At 39.0% G+C, this 16906-nt stretch overlaps 2 protein-coding genes across 4 annotated transcripts in view; both read right to left on the bottom strand.

Annotated features, from left to right (window-relative positions):
- Positions 1-10907, bottom strand: part of LOC111246804 (lysosomal acid phosphatase-like) — an 11877-nt gene extending 970 nt beyond the window's left edge. Inside the window, exons 1-7 of one of the 2 annotated variants that reach the window (XM_086976882.1) lie at positions 10191-10907; positions 9165-9401; positions 7576-7752; positions 7008-7252; positions 6208-6508; positions 5690-5966; positions 4007-4096 (exon numbers count right to left, since the gene is read on the bottom strand). In XM_086976882.1, the coding sequence (XP_086833008.1) occupies positions 4007-4096; positions 5690-5966; positions 6208-6508; positions 7008-7252; positions 7576-7644 (982 nt within the window). In that variant the 5' untranslated portion in view covers positions 7645-7752; positions 9165-9401; positions 10191-10907. The remainder of the gene's footprint in view (positions 1-4006; positions 4097-5689; positions 5967-6207; positions 6509-7007; positions 7253-7575; positions 7753-9164; positions 9402-10190) is intronic. The other variant, XM_022797133.2, reaches the window with a different exon arrangement.
- A 1145-nt stretch (positions 10908-12052) lies between these two features.
- Positions 12053-16900, bottom strand: LOC147758944 (2-hydroxyacyl-CoA lyase 2-like). 2 transcript variants are annotated; one of them, XM_086976880.1, is made up of 3 exons: positions 14981-16900; positions 14661-14698; positions 12053-14098 (listed from the first exon to the last, which is right to left on the bottom strand). In XM_086976880.1, the coding sequence occupies exons 1-3, from the start codon at positions 16646-16648 to the stop codon at positions 14005-14007; spliced, it is 1800 nt and encodes a 599-aa protein (XP_086833006.1). In that variant the 5' UTR covers positions 16649-16900; the 3' UTR covers positions 12053-14004. The 2 variants fall into 2 exon arrangements, with proteins under 2 accessions (XP_086833006.1, XP_086833005.1); XM_086976879.1 differs by lacking the exon at positions 14661-14698 and having other exon boundaries at positions 14981-16893.
- Between the last annotated feature and the right edge of the window lie 6 nt (positions 16901-16906).

The following is a 16906-nucleotide window of genomic DNA, read 5'->3' as shown; positions in this document are numbered from 1 at the left end:
TATACTTCAAATGAAGTCGTACTAACAACATTTTAGAGCTGCACTTATTACTCAGGCAACGTTTGCAACTCTAAAAACGTGAATATTTGAACGAACAAGAAGACATCATAACGTAAACAAGCACGATTATTACTAGACTTTTTCGACATTTACAATAATAATTCGGCGCCGAATCAGATGGTAAGAACAAGTTTGTCACACAAAATTAATGTGAAATGATTTAACGCAAGTTTTAAGATAAACATCGTGACACTTAGTTTAAATAACATCTGCGTTAGGCTTTTGCGTTTCTCCCAGAGTAGAACCCCTGTAAATTAGAAATGTGGGCCCAGTATCTATATATAAATTTCGTGAGGTATACGCACATGCACAGCACTGCAGCAACAGTATGCTTACATGACTCAACTTGAGCCAGTTAACCTAATTTAACATATAGATAACCTTACAAGACCACGGCGTTAAACGGGAAGTTCACGGCTGCTCTAGCTCGTAGATACTGACCGGCAGATCTGTCCCGCCATTCATTCACATGACAAAAGCTTGTGACTCAGAACCGTGGGACACAAAACAGATTAAGACACAACGGTAGGCCAGATGGAAATATTGGTAACTGGTAATAACAGAACAAGGTTTCAGGTATTGTCTGATAAATATATATATCAGGTATTGTCGGATAAAAATAATTGAGATCAGCGACAGTACTAGCAACGGCATTAGTCATTCCTTTGCTTCTTCTGTCTTACTTCTTCCTTCACGAAGCTTCTACTCCAAAGATATAACGGATATAATCCGGAACTCAAGATCCCCCACAGGGGCTCGCATGGATATAGCGTTTCGAATCTGTTATTTGCTAGGTTTCAATAGTGAGTTCGATTTTGCACCCAACAAACGACGACCTGAGGAGTCAGGCACCAATGGAGAAAAAAGGGGCAAACAAGAAGCAAAGGGAAGTCGGCAGGAATAGAGGCAGAAAGCTATCGCAGGAGAAAGCGTTTGAGGGGGGGGGGGGGGGGCAGACGCTTATTTCTTAAAGTCACTATCTCATTTTCTCTTGCCCTCCATCTCCGTTTTCTTTTACAGCATCCTCATTCGCTTAGTTCATTGGGTCTAAAGGTGAGGGAGCAGGGCGGGTGATTAAATCCGAGGGGCAACAGCAGAAGAGACGACGGCAACTGTAGCACTAATGGCGGAAGGGAAAACGGTAGCGCGAGCTAGGAAACCTTTGTAGTCCCCGCCTTATACATCCGAACACGCATAGCTTCAGAATCTTCAACGTAAAACTTAAACAACGCAAAAATACAAATGGGCAAACTTTTTTCTATCGCAACATAGGGAGTATCTGAATGCCGAAAGAAGAAACAAGAGTTCCAAATAGTGAAAGGCTGATGCGAAAAGTTCAAAGACTGGTTTTCGCCCAACGTTTTTCGTAGTATGCTGCAATCCAGAGTAGCTCTGAGACTGTAGTAAGATAAGATCGGAACGTCCTAAGTTTAACTTAACGACGTGATTCACTACCGGTAAAAATCGAGGATGAGCTTAATTCGGAAAAAGGAGCTCAGTTTCGCTCTGACTGAAATCTAGAAGCGCAACTAAAAACGTTCTTTTAATATTGGCTTTAGAACAACTTGTAAATCGATTGCTATTATATTTGTTTTTTGGGATGAATTATCCCAGGAAATAATTTGTCCGAAATTAAAGACGGAATGAACTCGGATGACTTTATTGACAACATGGTTCACTTTTTCAATGTGGAAAGTGACTATAAAAGCATTTTGAGTTACTACTTCACATTTCTCTGAATGGGAGTTTTTAGCCATATGAACCCGTTCTGTGTTCAATTTCTTAGACACAGCAAGATGTTCTATATGCTTACCTGAAACGCTTTTCGCTCAGTCACAAACACTGTCAAACTCGAGCAAAAATGGGTCGTTCGAGTTGGTGAAATTATTCGGCAAATTGTCTAAACAAACTTAAACCAAGGGCCACGAGCAGTCCCTTACGGAGTATGAAGATAGCACTCACGTCCTTTTAAGCTGCTTGCGAGAAAACAGGTCGATAGGCGGCTGGTCGCACAAGCTGGCAAACGGTGTGACTCGCATATCTATGGCACGCCAGTGATTCAGAGTAAGTTAGCCTTCAAGTTATCAGGCGCTTAAGCTTCGCTTCTGTTCTTGATGTTGAGAAGTCACAGTTTACTGATCTAGTCTAGAAGAGTCCGCTTGATTCGCAAATTGACCTGAAGGAGTTGGAGGAGTATTGGGATAAGTTGAATGAACATTTATTACCTGATCTTGAAGCACAATAGCTTGTTCTTTTTCAGTGGCAGGCCGCCACAGGACAGAAACATAATGCAGGAATCACTCGAAAAAAACGGCTCCAAATCGGTTCAATAGCATATAACCAATGAGCAGGAAAGAACTCTGCTTCTTGTTCGCTCGACACGTTTTCGTGTATGCAGAATTGCTAATGATCACTAACTAAACGTAATTAGAAAATATAATATATTATATGCTGTATAATAACATCGTATTATCGCATCCAAATTAACTATGTCCATTTTACACTTTTCCGGAGCTAATCGAATATGGACGTCAATTTATACCAACAGTGTATGCTGGAGCGGGCGTTTCGACTGTCGATACTCAATACAATTTGTATCGGTCCATTCCACATAAACGCATATAAGATTTGGTGATAACGTTGACCACTTATCACAGTTAGTAATAAGTAACTATTCGTCACCACATTACCGTTACTTACAACAATTAATTTCTATATATGGATAAATGACTTATGGTAAATTAGCTTCTTTACGGTCGACAAAGAATCAATGTGCTCTTAACGAACTGATTTCAATCCAACGACAAAATGATTGCACATGACGCCAACATACGACGTCACGACCGAACAAATTCTTGATAACTGACATATATCCTATGCATTCCACACAGAAAAACGGGACTGTTCTATCGCTAGTCATGCGTTACTATTAGTATCTATACTGTGACGATCACTGCTTGATGAACACAGAGTACGGCAAGCATATATATATATAGATGAATACCGGCGGATATTACAGTGTCGTGTTGTCTTTCTACAAGATTTTCCTACCAGTCGTCCATATATAGCCTTGCAGAGGTGTGTATATGCTTAGAGCGGGATTGACAGACTCTGTAAGCAAACTATTTCGACTACTCAGGTCACGAAATATTTCGTATCGCTTCTCCTGTTAAAGAGGTTTGGATGGCGTATGAAACTGTTCCGAGAGAGGCACTAGTTGATATATTTCGGGTCCACCAACTGCTTTGTTGGCGTGGATTTCAAAGGTAAAAAAAAACGGTCAGGCGCTTCACTCAATTAAACAAGGCTATCAATCATTTTTTTACCTAACAAATAATCCGCACCACCTACCTAAACGCCTTAAACAAAAGCTCTTACCCGAGTTTTGGTAAAGTATCAATGGCTGTGCATTTCCAAGTCTAGATTTCAGACATATATGGGGAATTTATACATTATAGCTAATGCGTTCCTATTGCTTCCCTAAGGTACTGTAATTCTGATTCGTCAAGTCTCTCCTTTCTCTTTGTATTTTTGTGTTTGGATTTATATTGCAGTACAGTTTTGATATGATGCTTATTCTGTGTTAGAGGATCCCATCCACTTGACGACCAGCAAAGACGCCATAAATTTCCTTGACTTATTACATAAAAAGTAGAAGTTCGGTCTTCTACGAATTGTTCGTTTAAAACAGATTGACACAAAACACAAAAAGTTACAGATACCACCTAGTTCTCTCGATGTCCGACCGTTCCTCAATACAGAGCTAATGGTGACGTATTCGATAAAATTACCAGAAACGCTGAGTGTACGTAAGTTTGTGCATGGGCTACAGATATGTGTGAATCTTGAAGCGTAAGTGTTTGCTGGCGGTCTGGGTTGATGGCTTCTGAAACTTGTTACGAGATCGTTTCCGTTGGCAATGGCTGGTACATAATGGTTTTCTTACTGTTCGATTCCCGGACGCAGAAGCAGTAGCAGCACGAGATCAAGCAGACGAACGCCAGGGCCACCCACGATACAACCGCCACAGCGAACACTAAAATCCGAACGCGCAGAATCCGCAAAATACATCGCACAAATAGACGCAAAAAGCAACGAAAAAGAAAAGGTAATGGTACGTAAGCAAAGCGTAGTCACACAACGTGCGTTAGTCATCGAAACTTTCTAAAGCATATATGATTCAAAGCGTCAATTAGACGCGGTTAACTTGAAAAAGTGCATTACACACATACTTTTGTCAGTGAGTTAAAGTCATAACTTAACGCAGCTCAACCACTGTAAACTGCCTACTGATATATAGCTGACAACTTTTTTTTACTAATTTCCCCACAAAAACGAAAGCTGTTTTAATATAATATTGGCTGCTCCATCCAATAGCACAGAAAGATGTAGAACACATGTGTACCTTTAACTTCTATTTGAGATTCAATTGTTTATTCAAAGTGCGGAAAATGGCGCGATAAATGTTGCTTGACAAATGGTAATCGCTGTTATACATGCTGGTATAGTAACAACATCGATGAAGTAAAAGCTTCTTTTAATTTATAAACTGTTGATGGGTTGCAAAGACTCAGCCTCGTTCCATACCATATAGCCGGCCAAATGCTACGTATCATTTGGAGCATAAATACGCTTTTGAGAATTAACTATAACGTGATATTTGTATAGAAGATTTATAAGTGTGACAGGGCTAAAAAAGTATTCTAAAATATTCTTCGTTGATGCCAATATTTGCAATGTGTGAAATAATGTATTTAGTTTTTTATTAGTTTGAACGAGCAACGTAATACGGCATAATATGATATGAATACTCTTATTTTATTTATAAATATATTACAAAAATATTGTTGCCACTTTCTAACTTCAATATATATATATGATTCACAGAAGTACCGTTTTCATTCACAGCAATGACCCTAGTACAGTACATTATAATAATATGAACATAATATACCCAACGATCCAGTTGTAACATACCACAGTAAACGCTGGTAATCGACAGCTGAGTATTTCTCTCAGTTAATCTTGGCTAAAATCTCATGGAGCACTTTTGACCCCTTTCAGATTGGCTCGAACTAAACATTCGTTCAAGCGGGTCAGCATATAAAAGTTTTTTATCTAATACTTTTTACCACTAGCCAAGCTTCTTCTAAATAATATAAAGTAACATTTTATATCGTTATTGGCTCACTTAAACTCTGTTACCGTTTTCTTATTTTATTTAACATTTGCACATGCAAAATGTTATACGCATTTCTTCTATGGGACAATTCAAACCATTTCACCTCCTAATACCTGTCTTTGTTTAGACGCTATATCTACAATTTAATTTATTTTAGTGGACGCAATATAGACTCTTCTTTTTTCACAGCCTACATTCTTACATTGGTAATCGAAAACGATGGGAAGCACCTAGCATGACTGGCAAATGCTTTAACAGCATTGTTAGAAATCTGGCAAGATGCTAGATGGGACTATGGGATCTGTGTCAATAACGGTGATGGCAATTGTCATTTAAAATTTCGCTTGTCCATTACAGTACGTGACCTCTAGTTAATGCTTTCTGCTCATCAGATCGTCTTCGCCGATCAGATATTCATAGTATTTGTTGTCACATCACGATACTGACCATCTCTACTGTCGACGACGAATGTATCTTTTCTACCACATTCCCGCGCCCAGTTTTCCGGTAGCTTCGAAGCGATACGACTTTCGAACTCTGGCAGCGGTACATGCAAAACCTGTTGGAGCTTCCGATCCTCGTAATCGAGTCGAAGGATCTTCACTGAGTAGTTACCGTAGGTTATATCTTGCCAAAGCTCAACAATGACGGTTGCGCAGTATTTCGGTGATTTTCCGTCGAATAAACCGTACAAGGTCAGCAGAGAAGCAATTTCAGTATCATGCTAGTAAGATCATTAGAGAAATGAGAAAAAGCAGAAGCAGAAAGAGTGACAGTAACAATTAACTGTCACATTATATATATATGAATTGAAAATTCAATGCGAATTATAATAGAATAGCAAAATAATCTGTTGGCTCTTTAACTTCACGGACACTTGTCTTGGCAACGCTTCAGCAATAATTATTAAATTGATTTCATGCTATCAGTCTGCATACTCAAGATTAAATTACAAAACTTCATACCGTAGAGTACATGTACAGGCGAACATCGGTGGGCTTTTCGGTGACTGCGATTATATTGTGAAGAATCTCTTTAGCGAGAGGTCCTGCCCGGAGCCTTTGCAGTAAAAGCGTCTTTGAAAACCAAACAAAGCTTTGGTCCTGCTGGTACATAAGATCATCGAAATGGTCGATTGCCCACCGCGGCTGTGGGAGTCCGTACAATCTCTCGATCATAACACAGTCATACACGTGTGCAGCTGACTCCCAATCTGTGACATTGTCCCCAGTCCATAAAGAAAGATTTCGATAGAAATCAGCATACCTAGTAATAAATGCGAAATGTAACATTAAAATTATTCTTTTTTATTTTATATCGGTTGTTCAGCAATGTTTTTATCCTTAATTTTTTAATTTTATTTCTTATGTGTTATCATTGTTTGTATCAGTTGTGTCGACTTTAGGTAGACAGGCTGTGGCGGAACACATGTTTCAATTCGTACTTTTTTTTTATCTGACTTGTTTGAAATGTAAACCATAACCTAAACTTTTTTATATTTTCGAGATACATTTCTCCTATATCCTCTGATTTCACAGCGTTATGTAATAAAGGTCTACCTTTATTTATTTACATTTATTATTACAAATTACATTAATTTACAACCTTTTGTTTTCTTAACAATCTAAATAATCTAACTATAATTAGGAGCTGTGTGCAAGAAAAATTACTTATAGAAAAAAGATTATTTAAAGCGAATGAACCACCGTGGCTGATACAAGAACAACAAAATATTGATATTTCGAATGGCAAAGGGTAAACTTACTTTGCCAAGAATTCTCTCCCTTCGTCCGTGTGTTTCAAAGCCGCGAACTCTCGATCGGCCTCTGGACAGTTAGAGTTGCCTGGTGCCAGGAGTCCGTCTTCATCGTTCGGTCTGGTATGTACTGGCACAGGTTGCCACGGAAAATTCGGTAGGAAACGTTGTTCCTGAACCGGACGATACATGCCAGCCAAATGGCACGAAGCGGAGTCCAAACATCGATCCTTGTCTGAGCTTTGAACAAAAATCTACAAAATTCAAAAATGAAAATGGCAAAGTTATGATCAGTATTGTTATAAAACGCGCTGGGCAGCCTGCGCTATAACACCAACTACGAAAAATACATTAATTTATTTAATAATAATATATCCCAAAACACTGAATGCTACGGCCAAATGTTTAATCAAAATAACGCAATTTAGAAGCTGCTATAGAGCAAATCGAATCAGTTACCTGTCTCGTAGACAGAAACTACACATGTCTTAATAGTGATAATCGCGATTTTGCCGAAACAATATCAAGGCATACTTCATACTACACTTCAAGAATTCATAAATAATACGGTACGGACCTCTTTGGGGTCGCCAGTAAGAAAATTGGAGTAATGTGCACGAAGGTAGGTGCCAAGCTTGTAGTGCATACGGCAGCCTTCTTTGGTTAGTTCACCAAGTCCACGCCTCCAGAAAGACACGTTGTTCAGGTCCTTCGGATAGATTGATATCGGCGCACGGTCTCCATGTCGGTATATCTATGTACGTCAGCAAGACAACACCAAAAAATAAAGTATTAAGAATAATTCAAGTTAATTACGTTTAAAAAGTCAACTGAACAAAATACAATGTATTTACTATATAACTTTGTACATTACTTACACTATTATTGTATTAATATTATTATTAAAATGAACGGCCGAAACAGGCCCAACGTAAGCTTCTACTGAGAGTCAAATCCATTACCTGCGATTAACGTTAGATAAGATACAAGGGATATATTCAAGATTTTGCTAGCCCTTTTTGATAGATGGTTTGGAAGGCTTTAACTTTCTAAAAGAGCTTGTGTCGGGATCTCGAAATTGTCAACACAGTAAACAAAAAAATCTATATTAATTTATATAGAAATAAATTATCTACACACAAGTACAGAAAATATTGCTTGACATATGGTTACTTGAGCAACAAGTAATTCAGATGGCACTGCTGCCTGTACGTAAACTAAGCCAAGAGTCATCTCCTAGTTTTCATTGATCTTCTATTGATTGAACTGTTATAAGAAGCAAGCTTCCTGTAGCGGTTCAATCAACAGATGCAGCAGGGATTAATTTAACGTCAGATGCAGGGAATACATGCAAACTCACTGCATTTATATGCTCTAGTTAGTCTAATAACGCAACAATTGAAATGTCTATAAAATTATACCGATAACACAGAGAACGCAGGAGCCACCGCGTTTATATAGAAGCGTATGGCGTACCGAAATAGTTGGAAAAACTGACTCTTTTAAAAATAACTTTAACGAGTACGCTAGCTTTACACTGCCATGCTAGTTGAACGTAGCACTGAATAATTGTGCCTCAGGCCAAGTCGTCACAGTACGAGCACCAATTTTTCGTGACATACTGACCCGTACAGACTGACTGGTCTATTTATGCTGATGTTGAGCACAAAAAGACTGCATATGTTAACCACCATCAATCACGCTAACAGATGAATTACTTCAGAAAAAAATATCTAGAAAAAAATGGGGCGGTCTAAATGAACTCTCACTTAAAGTTGCATGAACGGGACACGTAAATAATTCGCACCTGTTGTCACAGTAATTTCTTCTTAGGGCTTTTTGACTATGACGACCTAGAATTATTACACTGTGTATATACGCAATATCGAATAAAGATTATGCTTTAGACAATTTAAAATTGTTCATTAGCTGCCACGTTCAAATCCAACTCGAGCGTACGTAGAGCCTGCGTACGATGCGAGCTCAGCCTGATGATAAACATTACAAACAGATCACTTCCCAACTATTTATCTATGTTATAACTAACAACATCAAAATAACAAAGCTACCAATTATATAAGGAACATTGTTGCCGATGCGCAAAAGGTACAAAATTTCCAATATGTATGCCCATGAAAACCATATCAAATAACGACAGTCTCTAACCTTCTTTCATTCTGTTTTGAAATCGAAATGGGCGGTCCGAAAACTGCAAATAGTGTGCGAAAGGTAAAAATCGTGCATGTTCAAGGCTGGCACTCGAAATACTGTAGTTCTTCGAATATATTGTCCCACTTGTAGGCTTCTTTTTCCAACTGACGTGGATCCTGAGTAGCGCGGCAACTTCAGTTAAATTGAAAGCAACAACGGTTGTCTGTATTTCAATTAGACAAAGATCTCCTACTAAAAACAGAGTCAAATGGCGCGCAAAAGATTACAACATGTAAATTAAAGAAACAGAGCCCGTACTTGCAATCTGAATCCGCGCAAGTGGCGGGACGCAGCCGACAAACCAGACTGGCCATATGGAGACCCTCCTAGCAACACCTAACTGCATTGTTGGTTATCTCCGATTCCGGTAAAATTACGAGCTGATGCGAGCTGACAACTCTATGACAATTTTTCAGAATGCTGCTATAATCCCCACATCGGTCCTATTTGACCATTGCTATGTTCGTCAATTAGAACGGACCCGTTATATCTCTATGACCTATAATCTCAATCTCTTTCCGACACACCTTCCAAGGTCCATACCCCATCTCTGGATACCCTACCGCTAAATTCGTAAATAACCAACATACAGGTCAAACAAAGTATATATATACGCAGTTGACAATTTCATCTACCGGATACTCACATGGAAAAAAACTGTAGATATCGTAGTTAAAATTGTTTCCGAGTTATTTTCGAGACGTTAAAGCCTTGCGTTGCAACAAGGCTACTGAGAAATATGCTTTTTATTCAAAAACATACATTTGAGCCATTCTATTTATTATGGTGCATGTTATTTTATGTACAATATATACACCGATTTCCATGGAAAATCAGAACAATCATTTGCTCATTAAATTAGATAAGCCAATCGAAATAATTCTATCAATAGTATCGTGGTGGTCACGACGATGTACACGAATGGAGTAAACACCTATGCACGAATGACCCAATAAGGGCTAATTCTGAACAGCCACTTACGATGTTTAGATGGACGAGTCTTTCGGAGTCACCGAGAAAGTCTTGCGCGCCGCCGATCTTCGTCAACGATACAAAGAAAGCAATGCACACAAAAGCCATCTTTGCGCGGGCACCCAGAACCGCACAACGCTATTACCGTTAACCCCTAAAATTGTCGGTGAAAGGTAATACAGTGCGAAACTGTTGACGCGCTTGATGACACTGCACGCCTCCAGATGCTCAGGACGCCGACATTCACCCACCAAACAGTATTGCAAGCTCTCCTGTTAAGCGTATTTGCGCTACCCTCTCTTAATCTGTTTATACCGCACGAAAACAGGAGTAGCAGCTGTTTGTCACAGTAGTCATCCAAGGGGTAAGTGGGTATGCACAAATGGTGCGAAGTCTTCCCGGTGTACTTGCCCTCTATGAGATGATGTTATTTATAAGGGTTGGAGTTAGAGCGCGGAGGAGCGTCGTCTGCTTCAGTGTGGAGGCGGGAGGATCAGCGGCAGGGTAACCCCGCTATTTGCCGGTTATACACACGGCTATAGATATTGGGCTAGATTTGTTGTTCGGTCATGGAATACATTCGTATAAAATGAACATAGTGCGATGATATGTCATGCTCATCAGAACCTAACGTAAATATAGTGGCTACTCATATTTTTACTTGAGACTATTGTAGTCATCCATTCAAAAACATACTAATGCAATCTTTTGCGAACTCTTTTAACTACGGGGAGGCGTGATCTGGAGAGGTGATGTGTATCTCTCTAAATGCATTGCCATGGTAACCATAATTCCGGATCATGCTGCGATAATGGTTCAAATCTTAGCTTTGGCAAAGATGATCAGAATATATTAATATCAGGAGAATAAAGAATTGAGGAAAAATAAGAGAAATTAGGTATTCTGTTAGAAAAACCTCAGATAATTCTAGTACGATCCACTTTAGTAGATAGGGAAAAGCCGTTGGTGCTATACATAAAAATAGGTGACTCTATAGACTTATCTATTTTTAGAGTAAAATGAAACCAAAAACTTTCTAACAGGAGAATCATTGATAAACACTACCCGTCTGTTTTCCGAAATTTAACCCCCATGTACCTCAGATACAACCCTATGTTGCAATTTAAAAGTGAGCAGTGTTAGAAGTCTTTCAGTTACACGCCGTTCACAGTTGTTCCGTGCAGCCCCGGTAAAAAAAAAAAGTGTCACTTGGTATTTGAGATAATGATAAACACTTCTAGTTATGTCTGACATTCAATAACTGCCTGGTATTTGTAAATCGTTTGCAGAATCGCCTAACTATAACATCAATAGTATGTATTTCGGGAACAATTAAAAATTATAATAACAGCTGCCGTTGTAGGCCTTTTGTTAGACCATAGCTATATGTTCAGCACTCTTGGCGGCATCCCGGTGCAATGATGAGCGCGTTTATATCATTATATAGATATATGTATTTAGCTGATCGCATCGTTGCTTATAAGGCGGTCGTATTCATATACAATGGCATCATCTTCGCGCCCTAATGTTTCATAGAGGCAAAACGATTGTTTATCTTCGTGTATAAATAACATACAGAATTACATCATATATATCTGTCTTTTTGGACTAGAAAAAAAGAGCACTTCAGTAAAGCTGAATTGGTCTACCTATAGTTGTACTTAAAGTATGAACTGTTTATTATAGGTACATATATTACATCTTTCATGGCGGTGGTACCTTATTTTTATAACTAATTTTTGCACAACATTAAATGTCATGAAATTATATTAGGCTTTGTAAATATAAATTTTTACTTAGAGAGTGAACAACTCTACCCATAAATTACGATGAACTGCGTGCGGCGTTGGAATGCAAATAAAAAAAATCTGTTTCCGGTTTTACAGATGGTTTTTCTGCTGACGGTTTATTATTTTCTTTAGTATTTTCTTGACTAAAAATAATATTTAGAAATTTAGTCGTCATCACCTTCTTGACCTTTGCATTTGTATAATGTTTATCTACTCATAGTTGTGTCCTTGCCCTACTTCAATCGTCGCCGAAGTTTCAGTCCTGCATCCATAGAATCGCACAGGGCCACTTATAGTGCCCAAGAAATACGTGCTCGTTTTTAGGTATCTACATTGAAGGTTTATAAGTGTAACAACATCTACTAGCAATATATATATATATATAAGCACGCTTGGCAACAGCTACTAAAGACATAAATTGAAAAAATACAGAATAAAAAAAAAATTAATTTTTGGTATCGCCAACAAGCCACGGAGCTCAAATGCGAGTTCTATTAGTGCAAACGTTCATGTGACATAGTTTATTTGCCAAGTGAACTGTATGAGAATAGTAGATCTCGACTTAAGAGCTTACAACTACACCATCAGTATGTAAACTAAGGGCATTATACAGGGCTTTGTTAAATTTTGTTGAACTCTTGGCTAATTAATCCATTTGTACCAGGTCATAACGGCAAGCCCAAAAATAGAAGAAAGATGTGTAACGTCCGCTGAAAGATGAAAAATTTTAGCTCTGTTTATGTATGTTGCTTCGAAATAATGGGATTCTGTATCCGGTTTAACAGTAAAGTAATTGAGCAAGTTTTTACTTATCTATAGACGTAAGTTATCATTTAAGTATAAATATTTTTCAGGAATAGACTGAAGTCACTCAAGCACAGACCCTAATTAATTACAACTTATATGCAACAATTTTATTTATGAATTTATCGTAACTCACATTACGATTAATCCTCTCACGTCAATTGCAGTTATACACGTAAGCTAATTGTTGCCTAGGTCGAATTGTTCTAGCTCTGGTAATGTTCGTATGCACATCTGTACGTTTAATCTAGCTGTGACATAGTGTCCCTTATATATTGCCATAGAACTATACAAATATTTATTCCAACAATCGCAGTTTTAAGTACAGTGGGCAATTAAATCTGGGATTCCCAGAACAAATACACCTTCAGAACTTTATGTCTAGATAAGTAATCAAGATTCAGCAATTTTTTAAATCTGTTTCTTAGAAGAAATAATAACCATGTGATTCAATACGTTACTCGAATTTTGGAATGTGGGTCTGATACAGCACAACTCATACTGCCCCAGGCAAATGATACAGGAGAAAATATATAATTTTTTTCTTACAGTTGACCTATTTCCACGATGCTGTAGTTTACCGAACTCAGATACGTAACATGTCGTTATGAGAGTGCTGTCAAGATACAATTAAAAAAATGCTGTTATTTTTGTATCAATTTATCTATATATACAATAGTACGGTCATTTCTTTTTAAAAAGTGTTATTACAAGCAGTTCAACAATATTAGCGGTAGAAACGATCGTACAGTTGTAGCAGCTAGGGTATCAAGAGGGCAATATGGCTTTTTGCTTTTGAATTGGGCAATATAAAGAGGTAGAACAATAAAGTGTCCATTATTTTCGATGGCGAGTTTATCACCTATTCCCTTGAACGCTCGTACGAGTGTCAAGCGTAAACGTTTTAATTTATATATGCATAATATACTATTTTGTATTGATAAATCCGAAACAACCGTGCTAAATAATTAAGTCTTGTTTTACGTCGCTTTATAGCATCGTTCCGTTATATAAGACATCGGATTTTCAAATGTAATCCTCCGAAACGGCAACAGTCATGCACGACTTTTTTGGTTACGACGTCATGTTATTTTTTTTCTATACAGAGATGCTTCCATCACGGAAAGCAGTTTTGCCTATCAATGCGTTAATAAGAACGCTTTTGCCTTGTTTGTTGAGTTCTATGGCTTCTTTAAAAATGTCGGCTATACGCTCTTCGTCTCCGCCGGTCAAATGCCGACCTTCCGCTCCAAGGCCCTTTGCCACCACATCGTAGTCACAGTAGGACAGTGGGCACGCAACGGACGAGCCACATATGATAATCTAAAGCAAATTCAATTAAAAAAAAAAAAAAAAGGAGAATGTATTCGTTTTTTACCAATCTAAACAATATTAAGTGATAACAAAAAATTCCAAACGTGTTGACTGCAGCAGAATTTTTTAACGACACTAAGACAAATAAAGTTGACAACTACTGGGAAATTGAACAATGCCCCGCAAAAGGTCAAACCAGTGCAGGGTTCCAAAAAGCGATGAGTATGTTCAATACTATAGTATTAGTAAAAGTTTATCATAATTGCATTTATAGTTCAAATGAAATAGATGCAAATAATGATTACTAACTATAGCATTGAACAGGTAGTTTTCTATAAACAAAACATACACATCACTGACTGTAAATAGTATCGTGGCACAGTAATACAATTTGCTTAAATAATTCAATTAAAAAATCTAAAAAAGTATATTAACATTAAGCTAGACTACTTCTCGCCAAAAATGCTATCAATGCATGCATTTATCTCAATTGCAAATGTAGTAGTAAGGTTATTCAATATTCGTGTACCACTGTTATGGGTATGAATCCAACACATCTAATAGTGCTTACAATAATAAGCGCCTCGTATTTCGGCCTGAACCAATGGCCTGAAAATAAAGAAATTATTATTTTTAGGGTTCAGGCCAATATTAGATGTGTTGGATTAACTACAATTTAGGAGGTTAGCTGGTTATAGGGACGTAGAACGGACGCTTTGTTGCAATTCAATCATATGTCTGTACCTATTTTTTGCGAACAAGTATGTCTGTAATTACTCCGTTTACCTTGGTATTTAATTAGTGGATATCAGGCTTGTTATACTGTCAATATCGCACATTTTCATTGGATGGTATCCATATTACGTACGCCGCTACACAATTTTTATATACCTGTTCTCTGAGGATCTGTGTCCAGCATGCATCATTTCCAACGATTGCGGTTACAGGAATTTTCTGCCTTGTGAATGAGTCGAACTCCATCAGCGAGTATCCAGCAGATCCATCTCCGTAGATAATAATTACATTTGCGTCAGGCTGGGCAAGCTTGGCACCTATGGCAAAGCCGCCGCCAACGCCAAGAGTACCGAACGGTCCCGGGTCAAGCCACTTGAGTGGACCTCGTGGCTTAAGGATGTATGCAGCCGTTGCCACGAAGTCACCTCCGTCAGCAATTATAATCGTGTTATCGGGCATCATTTCTTCGAGAATACTGAGTAGCTTTATCGGATTGAGGTACTTATCGACCGGTTGCGAAGCCATTTCTTTGTTCTTAGATTCTTTGGCATTGTCCTTGGCGCGGAGACTTTTCACCCATGAATAATCGCACTTGTAGCCGGGAAGAAATCTTCTGAGATCAGCAAGGAACGAGCCTACATCAGCTTGTACGGCTTCGGTCGGCTTCCAAAACGCGTCGGAATTTTTGAATAGCTGCTCCTTGTTACGATTCACCGCAACAATTTTCGATTTGCTGCTTAAGACACGGCCGTATGATAGTCGAAAGTCGCATACTGAACCTAAAAGGAATACAACATCGGCTTCTTTTAGCGCGTCTTTTCTGCAGTGTCGCATTTGATAAGGGCTGTCCTTACCCAGGCAACCCCGAGACATGCCTCCCAAAAAACACGGAACCCCAAAACCCTCAAGGACATCTTTCAGGTTTTCAGCTTTTTTCGGACCTAGTGTAGCTTGACTTCCGAGAATAAACACCGGTTTTTTGGCTTTCGACAGCACTTCAGCGCATTTTTGCACCTGAGAAGCGCTTGCTAAAGGTGTAGACATGGGAAGTGGTCCAAAAGCGGTGGCATCGAAGCCGCCAGCAAAGAGATTGTGTAAATAGAAGTCGAGGTACCACTTTACAATTTGCTGACCGAAGTTTTTAGGCTCGTTTTTCATGCCAACTTCTTGTTTAACCAAGTTGTATGGATATAGAACGTCTAAGGGAAGTTCAACAAAGACGGGCCCAGGAGTATCAGACATCGCAGTCTGAATAGCCAATCGGAGTGTAGGTACTATGTCACGCACCGTGGCAGTTGATGCAGAGAACTTACAGATGGACTTGAGCAAAGACAGCTGATCGATATCTTGAAGTGCTCCACGGCCCTTAGCGACTGTAGCTGCCGCTCCGCCCAGAAGGAGTAACGGGCTTTCAGCCATTTGAGCATTTTTGACAGCCGTGATTGTATTAGTTACACCAGGACCCGCTGTCACGGCAGCTACACCAACATTTCCTGTGAGTCGGGCCACAGCATCTGCAGCAAATACCGCATTCACTTCGTGGCGCGTATCGACTATCCGAATGCCAAGTTTCTCCGCTCCGACCAAGATAGGCGATATATGCCCGCCGGATAAACAAAACAGCTGAGTGATTCCATGGTGCTTCAGTACCTTGGCAACAAGATCTCCACCGTTAATTTGTGAACTTTTGTCGACTCGAGCTATCAGGTAACGTAGGGCCGAAAGGCGTCGGCTAAGCGATGCCAGAGCACCTGATATTGCAGCCATAACCGTAAGTGTGAGCCAGTTGTTTACGACAAAGGCACACACACCATGCACTGCCATCTGATGACGTTCCGTTTGGTTCTGATGGTCAAAGGAAACCAGTTCTTATGTCAAATAAACTCGAATAAGTATCGATAGCAGCTACAGGACTGAGTAAAGAAAAAGGAGATGCCGTGGGAAAACGTTATAGGCTCAAACATTGGCCATTGCATTCATCAAAAACCCGACAACTAATGCACACAGCACAAATGCCAGCGTTACAAGTTTTCCTTCATTTTCAGATAAAACTGAAAACTGTTCCGTGGATTACGAAAGCTT

This window comes from Varroa destructor, unplaced genomic scaffold (genome assembly GCF_002443255.2).
Source record: "Varroa destructor unplaced genomic scaffold, Vdes_3.0 BEIS01000001.1, whole genome shotgun sequence".
NCBI classification, from domain to species: Eukaryota; Metazoa; Arthropoda; class Arachnida; order Mesostigmata; family Varroidae; genus Varroa; species Varroa destructor.
The sequence above is the reverse complement of the archived record's forward strand: the minus strand, read 5'-3'. Positions and strand labels throughout refer to the sequence as shown.

Excerpts from the sequence above, each read along its gene's own strand:
- LOC147758944 (XM_086976879.1), bottom strand. The coding sequence starts at position 16,648 with ATGGCAGTGCATGGTGTGTGTGCCTTTGTCGTAAACAACTGGCTCACA. Across the intron at positions 14,099-14,980 it reads CACAGATCCTCAGAGAACAG|ATTATCATATGTGGCTCGTC; the intron begins GTATATAAAAAT and ends AATTTGCTTTAG.